At 57.6% G+C, this 12482-nt stretch overlaps 1 protein-coding gene across 3 annotated transcripts in view; it reads right to left on the bottom strand.

The window, feature by feature from the left end:
* Zpr1 (zinc finger protein Zpr1) overlaps window positions 1-12482 on the bottom strand; it is a 50160-nt gene that overhangs the window by 17255 nt on the left and 20423 nt on the right. For all 3 annotated transcript variants that reach the window (XM_037216020.1, XM_037216021.1, XM_037216022.1), the window contains exons 8-10: window positions 7466-7626; window positions 4836-4940; window positions 1587-1745 (exon numbers count right to left, since the gene is read on the bottom strand). In XM_037216020.1, coding sequence (XP_037071915.1) covers window positions 1587-1745; window positions 4836-4940; window positions 7466-7626 — 425 coding nt within the window. The remainder of the gene's footprint in view (window positions 1-1586; window positions 1746-4835; window positions 4941-7465; window positions 7627-12482) is intronic.

Below are 12482 nucleotides of genomic sequence, written 5' to 3'. Positions count from 1 at the left end.
CCCACTGCTTTGGACAACATTCCGCAGCCAGCCAAGGCCATGAAGTCCTAGCATTACAGCACGCCAACGTTAAAATTTACAATGCTTGTAGCCACACAACTGCGATCGCCGATGCTGAATCCAACGAGCACGCACCTTCTGCACTGCGATGGATCGGGCAGTGAAGACATCAAAGCCCACTCGTTACACGAGACGGCATATGGCGCATTGACCAACTGCACGAATCTCGACACCTTAATCTCAACGCCCTAAACCTTCCAAAAAGCGAGCCGGTAACACCCGGTCAAGGCCAACAACCGCCCGGCGAATTCTATAGCCTGGCGCCAAGTCATGGCGTACTTCTGAAGGGCCTTGCTTTGATCAATCACACGCGGGTTGCACTCAAGAGCGTAGCGCAACTTCAAAGCTCCCTCCATGGCGGATCGGCCTTTCAGTGCAGAGCCACTCCGAACGAAAGCCGACCCGGCGTCACATCAAAAGGCCTGGTCTGGTTCTTGACGAGATAATCAAACAGGTCGATACAGCTTAATACACCGGCGAATGTGCTTCGTGAGTCGCAAAGGTTGCCACACTTTACAGAAACAAATCAAGTCTGTCAGGGTCTCGGGGTCCTGCGTCCATTCCGGCCGCACGGGGCGGGCCGGGGTCACAGGCGCGAGGAGGGGTCACAGGTGGGAGGAGCAGGTCACAGGCGCGAGGAGAGGGTCCCAGGTGCAAGGAGAAGGGGTCACAGGTGCGAGGAGCGGGGTCACAGGCGAGAGGAGAGGGTTCCAGGTGCGAGGAGCGGGGTGAAAGGTGCGAGGAGCGAGGTCACAGGCGCGAGGACCAGGCTCACAGGCGCGAGGAGCGGGGTCACAGGCGCGAGGACCAGGGTCACAGGCGCAAGGAGCGGGGTCACAGGCGCGAGGAGCGGGGTCGCAGGCGCAAGGAGCGAGGTCACAGGCGCGAGGACCAGGCTCGCAGGCGCGAGGAGCGGGGTCACAGGCGCGAGGACCAGGGTCACAGGCGCAAGGAGCGGGGTCACAGGCGCGAGGACCAGGGTCACAGGCGGGAGAAGCGGGGTCACGGGCGCGAGGACCAAGGTCACAGGCGCGAGGAGCGGGGTCACCGGCGCGAGGAGCAAGGTCAGAACGTGGCCAGCGGCCCACCCGACAGCGGCTGCCCGGGGTTGTGAATACGTAAAGAGGCCATCGTGTGGTCATTTAACCGACCACATCGCATAGTCTGTTGGGGGAGCAGGCACGATAGGGCGGGGGGGGCTCCGGGTCATCGGATCGCGTGACATGGTCCGTCACGATCGCTCACAGGCACCAGCAGCTGGAGTGTATGGGCCGCACGGCACCGCGTGAGTCGTACAAGGAGGGGGGGGGGGGTCATCGGGTCTCGGGCCTCAGCACGTCATGACCGCAGTGATGATCTACATAAATCGATGATGAATCGATCCTTAAAAAAAAACTGAATCAGACAAAGGTGCGATTCCTGGTTACAGGTATTCACAGACCCCGCTCCCCGCTCCTTTCACCAGTGACCCCTCTCCCCCCCCCCCCTCCTTTGGCCTGACCGCCCGGCCGCCCGGCCGCACTCACCTGGATGTGACTGTTGCCGGCCGGGTCGTCCAGCACGAGCGTGGCCGGCAGCCTGCAGGCGATCACCTCGTCGATCTGGCGACACAGCTCGGCCAGCTTGCGGACGTCACCGTCCGGCCGGCTGTCGCCGCTGAACATCGGGTTCTTCTGCAGGTCGTCCTGCCGCAGACGGAGACGACGCCGGTGACCACGGCGACCACGCTGGCACCGGCCACGCGTGACGATCCACGGTCGCTTGGCGATGCTCGCGTTTGTCGCGAGCGCTCACGCCACAGCGTATCGTACCGGTTGTGGCAGTGGGGCCGATGAGCCACACAATGCGCGGCGTTCGGAAGCACGTCTCTTGATGCAGACCGAGAGCTGCAGCTAGCCGCGGCCCATGCGGATTGCCACGGACAGAAGCGAGCAGGTGGTGCGGCCGGTGGTCACTGGCCAGCGGGGAGGGTACCATCACGTGGAGAGTTACGCCGCTGGGATGGGTGAGGCCCGCCGGCCATGAGCACCGCGTCATCATCGCGCCGGAAGGGTGACTGCCGCCAGCTGACGTGTCAGACTGACAATACACTGACTGATCTCCCGGTGTGGTGCGGTATCAATGTCACCTGACACCATGCGACGTTAGACACGCCGCCACAGCCAGCTCGCGCCGCTGCATGCAAGCGCTAAACTGGCTCCAGTCGTATTAACCCACGCATTGACCGGGTGTCACGCGAACTTAGAACTGGGGGAGAGGAGCGCCTGCTCCAGGCACCCTGGCACCCTGGCACCCTGGTGTTCCATCCGTTTTGTTTATATAACTCAGACAGGGACAAATGAAGCGTTGTTAGATATTTGATGCAATTTTCGACAAATCTGACATTACCACGCGCCCGGGTGGCCGGTTGGATACCCTTCGCTCGGGTGGGGGGTCAATTTGACCCCTTGAGATCTCGGGAACTAAGAGAGCCAGAGACACCAAATTCACAGAGTGTGCTGACCTGTACGTGAACTCTCTTAGGTCAAAGTGTGAGGTTCCTAGGTCATGTCCCTCGGGACAAATAAGGTCAAACAAGGTCAAATTCCAGATTGGTCTACAAAGAGCCCCTAGAACCTAGGCAACTGTTCTAAGAAAAATTTCACACGCCCAGTTAAGGTCAGTGACCTTGTTTGACCTTCTAATACGCGCCCGGGTGGCCGGCTGGATACCCTTCGCTCGGGTAGAGATCAATTCAACCCCCACCCCTTGAGATCTCGAGAACTAAGAGAGCTAGAGAGACCAAATTCACAGAGCGCGTTGACCTGTAAGTGAACTCACTTAGGTCAGAGTCGGAAGTTCCCAGGTCATAATCTTCGAGTCAGATAAGGTCAAATCAGGTCAAAGTCCAGTAAAAAACAGGTTAGTTTTGAACTTGGTCTGACCTTCACACCTGACCCTAGGTCAATGTTATTTTTTTCAATTGTTGCGTTGACTAAGAAAGTATCTCAGAGATGTATGGCTTCGTCTAACACCCCGCTGTTTGATCGGATTGAACGATTCCCTGGAACGTGACTTCGCTGAAACCATGGCTTGACTTTGACCTGCCATAGGTCAGCGACCTAACAAGATGCATCGAAATTTTTGATGTCAGACGATCCGCTATTCAATTGTCTACAGCTATGCAAAATTTGGCGCGGCTGCGCCGCGCCGTTCGGAAACCATTAGGGAAATCTTCGGAGGGGGTCATTATGACCCCCGCTCAAGCGCGTGTTAATTTCTTACGCGAGATGAAAGTCCGGTCCCTTTAGTTCATCCATCATTCGTCGTTCAATTTACAGCTGAGCGAGACAGTTAGTTTTACATTGCATTGTAATAATTCGAGATATCCATGCGAAGATTCGAGTCTCCAACCCAAATCTGAACTCGAATCCGAACCCAATCACCCTCGGCTTCCGATGCTAAATGTTGCAAATTACCACGCCTAATCGATACACAGGCTTGTCCTGTCGTTTCAATTTGTCAGCAACTGAACGATGTGGCGAGTCGCAATGCTATTTTCAATATTTATCAAACCCGTCTGCCGTCTAGCCTGGGTCAACCAGTCGTCGAGCCACGTATTCAAAGGTCAGCGCAGATAGTAACCTGTGACAAATTGCATGGCGACATATCACGCGAACATGAAGGAGCGCCACTGTAATTTACAACTGACTGAAGAAAGAACACTTGTACTGGTAGATTGCAAATAATCAAATATCTTAAACGCACTTTGCAGCGCGGCGGTGGTTCGCTCCGGCGCAGCTGCATCACTGATGTGGAACACCGGCACAGCGTCGGTTCGGCGTCGGTTTCACGGCAGACGCTGCGATGGATGGCGCTGGGCCTTCCAGCCGTGCAAACGTGACGGGATGAGTCGATCTCAGACAACCGGCGTCTCTAGATCGGTTGTCTGAGGTCGACTCGCGCTTGGGTGGGCTTGGAGTGATGATTTGGGCTATAGCGCGCGGACTATTGTGTGGGCTTCATATGGCACCCATTGGGTGGGCTTCAAACCCTTCTTGTCCCGGGTCAGATGCCGCAATATTTGTCATGTTGGATATGAAACATATGTGGCTTTCAGCGCGCCGCAGAAAGAGGCTCGCGCGACATCGCCGGCCTTGCCGAGTCACACGAGCCGTCCCACGCCTCCCCACGCCCCCGCAGTCGGCCCGGCGCCGGAGCCAGGTGGCGCCGGAGCGCGCCCGGCTCCGGCTGCGGCTCCGGCTCTCTCTCGGAACCGCGGCCAACTTCGGGTGGGGTGGACGAGCGCGCTGGCGCCCGCCGCCGTGCCGCCAGCGCGCCCTGACAGGTCGGCGCCCGTCGCGCGTCTCGCAGCCGGGGGCGGGGGCGGGACGGGCGCCGGCGCAGTCCGGTGACGCCCCCTGGAGTGCGAGGCTCCCGGCCGCAGCCACCACGTGCCCGCCGGCACCGCCCCAGGCTGGCGTCGGCACCGGCGGCGGCGGTCTGTGGTCGCGACCCGACCGCTTTTTGTCCATCCGTCCCCGGTCAGCAGCTCAGCACCTTCAACATTTACTGAACGTTCCGGCATGCCTTCAGCGGGTGGCTAAGCCCATGATTTCGGACGGCGACCCACCGGGCGCCTTCACAGTTGCGTGCGTACATACATCTGCATGCGTGCATATACACACAGCCGGCGGCCGCGGCCAGCTGCGCCCGGCCACGGACGTCGCCCGGAGGTGACGCGCCTCACGGTCCGCCTGGCGCTGCGGTCCCGACAGCTGGCCGCCGCGGCTCACCTTGATGTTCTCCAGCAGGCCCTCGACGGTGGTGAAGCGGCCGCTGATGGCGTGCGCGCCGGCGTGGATCTTCAGCTCGGGCACCTCCACCGAGCACGTCTCCGACTGCCGACACAGCCGCCGCGTTACGCACTCGCCTGCCGACCACGCACGGCTGGCAGGCTAAGCCCGGTTGGTGATGATGATGATGATTTGGGGTTTTAGGGCGCGTCGACTGCTGAAGGTCATGCAGCGCCCAAAGCCCGGTTGGGTTACGTCACACTAGCCACAAACAAGTAAAGGGGTTGCCGGTAGCAATGTGGTTAACGCGTCTGCGCTAACCAACACGTGTCTGGGAAACCAGAAGTACGGGGTTCGATTCCCCGCGGTGCCCTCCAGCGTCTTCTTTAACATTGCAATGGCATTTCAAGGGCCAGCCACATGTTACAAAATCCCTCTCCTTCCTCACCTCCCAGACTACGCCGCGTGTCTAGTACCGGAGCAAATGGCTATTCCGTCTTCAGTTTGGCGCGAATATGTATTTCATACCAATACAATGATCGATAGCGCTTCCGCATGAAGCACCACCTTACATTGATGGAGCGGACCGCAACACGCACAACGTACACCCCGAATGGAGATCATGATCTGAGGCTCTCATGTGAACCCCCGGCCGACCTCGACCTTTCGCCCGACACGCGGCGTCGCCAACGATAGTCTATTACGGAACCGCTCAATTAACCAGCCCACACATGCATAATGTACCTACATCATTTGGACGCTGATAGACACGACAAAAAACAGGCCGCGAGAAACAGCCCCCCCCCCCCCCCCCAAGAATAGTCCTGCAGCCACAAGACCGTCCTCATTACCGGCCACGGTGACTTGGAACCCGCGTACCGCCCTGACTGGTCCGTCGGTCTGCGCCCACATCCTCGGCTTCGTAGAGCGCCACCACACCGACCGCTGGGTTGTTGATGAGTCTACCGTCTCCCCGGCCGTGACTCCAAGCCTACCGCCTCTCAGTCCGAGCCTACCGCCTCCCCGGCCCTGACTCCAAGCCTACCGTCTCCTCGGCCGCCAGCCCAAGCCTACTGCCTCCCCGACCGTGACTCCAAGCCTACCGTCTCCTCGGCCGCCAGCCCAAGCCTACTGCCTCCCCGACCGTGACTCCAAGCCTACCGTCTCCTCGGCCGCCAGCCCAAGCCTACTGCCTCCCGACCGTGACTCCAAGCCTACCGTCTCCTCGGCCGCCAGTCCGAGCCTACTGCCTCCCCGACCGTGACTCCGAGCCTACCGCCTCCTCGGCCGCCAGCCCAAGCCTACTGCCTCCCGACCGTGACTCCAAGCCTGCCGCCTCCTCGGCCGCCAGTCCGGGCCTACTGCCTCCCCGACCGTGACTCCAAGCCTGCCGTCTCCTCGGCCGCCAGCCCAAGCCTACTGCCTCCCCGACCGTGACTCCAAGCCTACTGCCTCCCCGGCCCTGACTCCAAGCCTACCGTCTCCTCGGCCGCCAGCCCAAGCCTACTGCCTCCCCGACCGTGACTCCAAGCCTGCCGCCTCCTCGGCCGCCAGTCCGAGCCTACTGCCTCCCCGACCGTGACTCCAAGCCTGCCGCCTCCTCGGCCGCCAGTCCGAGCCTACTGCCTCCCGACCGTGACTCCAAGCCTACCGCCTCCTCGGCCGCCAGTCCGAGCCTACTGCCTCCCGACCGTTGACTCCGAGCCCACCGCCTCCCAGGCCGTGACTCCAAGCCTGCCGTCTCCCCGGTCACGACCCCGGCGTCGCGTACCGTCGCGTCCCCGGTCCGGGCCCGCTCGTCAGCCGGCAGCCCAGAGCCGCCGGCCGGAGCGAGGGTGGCGCGCGCGCCCGGACCTCCCCGCGCGCGGCTGTCCCGACTGGTCGCCACGCCTGAGTGTTGACCCGGTGCGCGGCCGACCGATATGGCCCCGGTATCGGCCGGTCCGGCCGGCACAGTGTGTTTGCAAGCGAGCTGGCCGGCGAGTCAGACAGCCGCACATCTGGGACCGCGGTGTCGGCAAACACGCCGCACATGCGGGCGCTGTCGACGGCGCACTATGTACGCTCATTGTACTTTTGATTGGGTTCGCCGCCACTTATGATTGTCGATTATTCGCGTGAATAGCTTGTTATTGCCTCAGGTCATTCCTCAAAATTGCGCTGTAGTGCTAACATACCATTCTCCAAGAAGCGTCAATGCGGAATAATTCCTTTCTAGCACGGCGCCACCTCAACTAGCAAGGAACTACGGACCACTTATTGCAGTCCAGGGATGCAATAAGGGTGGGGGTGCAATAAACAGACTACGGCTGCAAACTCCCACGCAGCAATCAAGCCCGTTCAGCCCGTTCCACGTTCTAGGACAACTCGTTGACGCACCCTTGGAAAACATGATTTCGGCTTTCATTTTGCCCCTCCCCCTCCCCTCCTCGGCCGTGGGATATGCCCCTCACCATGGCCCATCTAAGACCGGCACATTGCGTTTGGCGTCGCTAGGAGGGCGCGTCCTACACTCGACCCCTCCCCCCCTGCGCACACGTGGGTTCGAACCTTACAGCAAGCTGTTTTCCCCGATGCTATCGGCGTGGATGAGGGGGCCACCGGTCGTCTGTGACCGACCCCGGTCTGACCTTGAGCAGGTCGCGGCACATGTCGAGCGGCTCGGTGATCTTCAGCGTGAGGCGGCGGCCGCGCGCCTCCAGGCCGGCGCCCGACTTGACCTCGTTGGTGCGCGCGCCGCAGCTCTCACAGTTGGTCGCCATGATCACCACCTGCTTGAAGTGCGGTATCTCTGCGGAGTGAGACGCGCTGGGTCAGACGAGCGGGAGGACGAGACGGCGTGACGCGCTCGACGCGCCGGGTCAGACGCGCGGGGGGACGAGACGGCGTGCCGTTCTCGACGCGCCGGGTCAGACGCGCGGGGGGACGAGACGGCGTGACGCTCCACCTCAGATGCGTAGTACCGTCCTGGACAAAACGCTCCGGGTCACACTTCAGGGGATGGCGAGAGAGGGGATGGAAACGGTCACACGAGCCAGAGAACGGCGGAAGAGGTGCCCTACCTTGGCGAAAGTTGACTTTCCAGATCAGCCGAGCAAAATGGCAAGAGCGCAGGGCATTCCAGAAGAGACAGAGAGAGAATGGCGGAAGAGGATGCTCCTGTTTAGTCAGGCAGGAAGAGGCCGGTTTCTCTCCTGTCCGGGAGAGCGGTGACCGAACAGAATACAGTCGCGGTCAGTAGCGGTAGGCGGACTTCTCCATGGGGAGCGGTGCGAAGAGAGACACGTCAGCAGCACGGTCCCGGCTTGTTATGACGTAATAGATCATGAGCGCATAAAATGAACACAACTGTACTCTCTTCAGAAGCTGCATGTTTTAATATCAAAGCACCGCTACTGGGTATTTGGCATGTTCCTGAAGCGTGGTTAAAAAGGTCACATTATTCCTTCCGCCAAATCAGGTTAAGCCGGCTCATGTGAACCAAACAAATCCGACAAAACATGTACCTACTGGATGAATGCACCACCATAAAAAGACAACCCAATCAGTCGCTTAGCATCCACGTCACTCGCGCACGGCAAGCGTGGCATGATAAAACACGACATGCGCAATTCATTGGAAATCACACATGCCGCACGCCAGTCGCTGACGTGTTGATGTTTACATGCTAACTGATCGACATCCCTGGTAAAGCTCACCGCTCGCTACTGACCATGAAAGCATTTTCAGCGCCGACCCGCGGTCCCGACCACGACACTGCGTCAAAAGCCAGCACGCCCGCATATTAGGCGTGGCCAGGATCAGTCACGGGACAGCGCCACGACTTGGCTACGGGATTGCTATCTTCGGGCATTTGGAGCCTTTATACGCCGCAGATGCATTCATCATGGAGCAAAAAGAACCGGAGCGTGGAAGATTACGTGTTTGAATCTATAGCTGCATCACTTTTGTCATTAAAAAAAAACTGGGGGAAGAGGTACTCGTTGCTTTACTTAAGCTCACAAGACGCGCTGCATCCCTGGAGCACTGATCCAATCTTCAGAGAAGATATCCCACGGGCCCGCATCGCATTTATTAAAAACTGCAGTGTTTTCAAGGAAGCCTTGCAAAATTAGAACAAACACGAAACGTGATTCAATAACAAAGCTCTTGGGCATCAGTTTCTAGCATGAGCATAAAGCCATAGCAAACCTCTCAGGCATCAGTTTCTGGCATAACCGTAAAATCTTTCAAATTGAATTAACACCCTAAACGACGAAACGCTACCATGTAAAAAACGGTCCATCACCGTTGATGAACAGCGCAATTGTGTTGTTTACGTAAACAAGTTTGCTATTGTGCTGTCTCCGCCGCTTAAAACCACTCCAGTATAAGACGCCTGTGCGTAAAATCAAGGTTAAAGGGAAAAATATGTCAAAAAGGGCATAAACGCGTCATATCCGTCCATGCCAGGTCGCACCAACCTATGAACAAGAAGTCTTTCGCCGCCCATTTAAAAGAACCCAACGCCATGTCGCCTAAATTCAATGGAGAGTTACACAGCAGTATCATTATAGACGGGCCCTCGGTACAGGCTGTATTCGAGGGCATGAGCTGACCGGTCGCGGACCACACATTTTACACCCGCCAATGACAGGGCGCCACGTCACGAGGGGCGGTCCTCATACCACAGCCCGCTACACCTCCACCAGTGTCAGCCGGATACCGGATACTAATAAACGCAGCAACATCACAACAACCACCACACAAAACACATCAGCAACGGTGACAAACATCACAGCCCTTAACAACTAATGAGTGGCAACAAACGGATCAGGTGCGGGTACAGGTGCGGGCGTCAGGCTGCGCACGTGGGGTCGCCGAATCATGGTTCTAACGGGCGCCCCAAGAGTGGAGAGCGGGGTTAGTTTGGGGTTCAGAGCCGAGCGCCCGCGATTCTCCGGCAACGCCAATCTCATAACGAATTGAGTGAGTGTGGTTGGTGCAGCTGGCTGACGCTGGGCCGCCAACTTCGGCAGCACGTCTCATATGTAATCGAATCTACGCCTTTCAGAGACGACACGTGATCCGAAATTTAAAACTTCCCAGCTGCGATGCACGATTTTCTCAGAGCCACCGCTCGAGACTGCCGGACACTGGCGGACGAGCGAGATGACTCCGGCGCGGACTAGGCCCGGCACGAAGGTGGAGTGCGCTGGCACCCGACCACCCGCCACGCCGCCCGTCTCGTGGCCACGCGCGGGCAAAACAGGAGCCAGGCGGAAGAACGAGACCGCGTCTGGGCCTGCTCGGCGGCATCTGTGAGCCGGCACGGCTCGACAGGCGGCTTTCGGTGGTCTCAGGGGACGACTGACGCCACCCGTTCACTGACGCTCGACGAGGGCGCGGCTGCGGGAGCGGCGGCCAACAGTGGAGCGCGCCGCGGGCCTCCCTCAGCTCCATACGCGTGGCTTTATGGTCCGCCGCACGTTCACCTGCCTTTTCAAGCCACTTTCACGGCTGAAGGTCATCCCAGTAGCACTTCAGTTGGTAAGACGCTCACAGCAATGGTCTCTGAGCGCTTAACGTGTTAGATACTGCAGCAGAATTACAGTGTGAGAGGGTACGCTGGAAACGTGTCTTTCTTCGCCAGCCCGGCCATGCATGGGGTTCTCCTAGAGCAGGCAGCTCCCCAAACCATACTCTCTGGTCCATCATCTGTTCGCCACCGCACGCAGGCGTGATATAGCAGTGTTTATCGACTACCACAGCTGCGTCGTTTTCTTTCTGAGCTCTGAACAGCGCATCACATATGTTTTGGACAGTCCATTTCACGGACTGTCTCACGGCATCCCTGACAGGGCTTTGTCAGAAGACGACGGAAACAGAGCCCCGGCTGTTCCACGGCGTCCATGACAGGACTCTGTCAGAAGACCACGGAGACCCGACTGTTTCACAGCGTCCATGACAGGGCTCTGTCAAAAGACGACGGAGACAGAGCCCCGACTGTTTCACAGCGTCCATGACAGGGCTCTGTCAAAAGACGACGGAGACAGAGCGGGCGGATCGACTCCGAGGTCTGGCTCGCGCCAGCCACCAGCCGGCGTCATTTCAATAATATAATGTACCTTTTTATGTATCGGCGTCGCGGAAAATCACGATTTACTTTTTTCGGTATGAACGATGGGTCATTGCGGTGAATGGAAACAGCTAGCTACATTTGGCACAGGTACCCGTCGCCGAATTGTTCTTACAAATCCACCAAACCGCACGTGCCCAAAGAACAACTTGCGCTTTCGCGGATCGCGTACAAAGCATTGTGGTCGCTTCTCAAGGCTCCATAGTCTGACTTAGTTCCAGGACCTCGGGTCTAACAACGCTTCGGATCACGTGTCCCGACCGTGCACCTCCCACTCCGCGCGCTAGTTCAGCTCCGGCCGGAAGCCAACCCAATATCGCTCCCGTCATGAGATGGGGCAACCGGTTAACCAAAGCGGCACACCTCAGTCTGCTGGAAAGGCGTCCACCACGATGACAAATAGCATTTCAGCGGGGTCCATAAATCAGACCGATGTTCCCCGATGCTGGTGAAATAGTGCTATCGGACAGCCGAAGCGGTGTATTTCAGTATGCTACAAAATGTCAACTTCATAACGTGGCACACACGCCTTCGTCCAAAGTCAACCAATCAGAGTTGAATTGTCCTTGTGTAATCAAGCGTATTGTTCCTATATATATACAGTGTAGCCAGTGTGAGTGAAACGTTCGGCTCTGTGATACTATGGGCTACTGAGCACACGCTTTGACCAGCTGCTAAACTATAACCATTTTTCAGATTGATGATCATCTGCATATTATTAGATACGTGGGCGCGAAACTATGCGCTGCTGCTTTATCGGGGAGAACAATTCGGCGCTGTGGACTAAACCTAATGTGCTCCTTAATCTGCAGGAATCGTGCTTGAAGGATCGCATAAAATTACTTCAAATGCGTGCGAAATGCAATGTTCCCAAGCTGTTCCAAAACAAGTTGTCCAAAACCCGCGCTGAAAGGCCAACTGTCGTTGAAACATGGCAACTTGCCAAGCTTGTGGTAAGCAGGGCTATATCAGGCCGGCTTTCGATCAAAGGACGCACCGCCTAGGGAACACGTCGCATCGTCTGGAACTCTCGTTTTCATCGGCAGGCGTCCTCATCAATAAGCAATGGATGTTCGACGTAACTGCCCGTAACTGACGTAATTGCCGTTTGTGACGTTACTAACGTAACTGACGTTGCAAACGTAACAGGTTTCCAGCACTTGAGCTTTGTTCTCGTGAGAAACAATTTTTGCCACATCGACTGGCGGTCATTTTCCAGCATCGTTCAGAAATATGGAATCGACCAAAGTGGGTACAAGACTGTGCGAAAAACCTGGAAGGTTGGCATTTCCGTGCACGAAGTCGAGGGCTCAGTGCTGGGAATTATTCGCCGCCGAAGCTCAGCAGACCATCTTCTGCCCGATGTTAGAGACTTTCCATCCCGTACGAACGAATTTCAGCTTTCCAAACAAATGCGAGTATTTCCTACACGTGGCCCTAACTTCCACAAGGCGGGATTCCGCTCCTCCAACAATTTAGCTCATAGAGTGCACTTTTCCCGTTTGCCCACTAAGTCGCTATTTTCAGGT

This window comes from Pollicipes pollicipes, unplaced genomic scaffold (genome assembly GCF_011947565.3).
Source record: "Pollicipes pollicipes isolate AB1234 unplaced genomic scaffold, Ppol_2.1 Scaffold_4002;HRSCAF=4701_pilon_pilon_pilon, whole genome shotgun sequence".
In the NCBI taxonomy this organism is placed as follows: Eukaryota; Metazoa; Arthropoda; class Thecostraca; order Pollicipedomorpha; family Pollicipedidae; genus Pollicipes; species Pollicipes pollicipes.
This window is presented reverse-complemented; position numbering and strand designations above follow the sequence as displayed.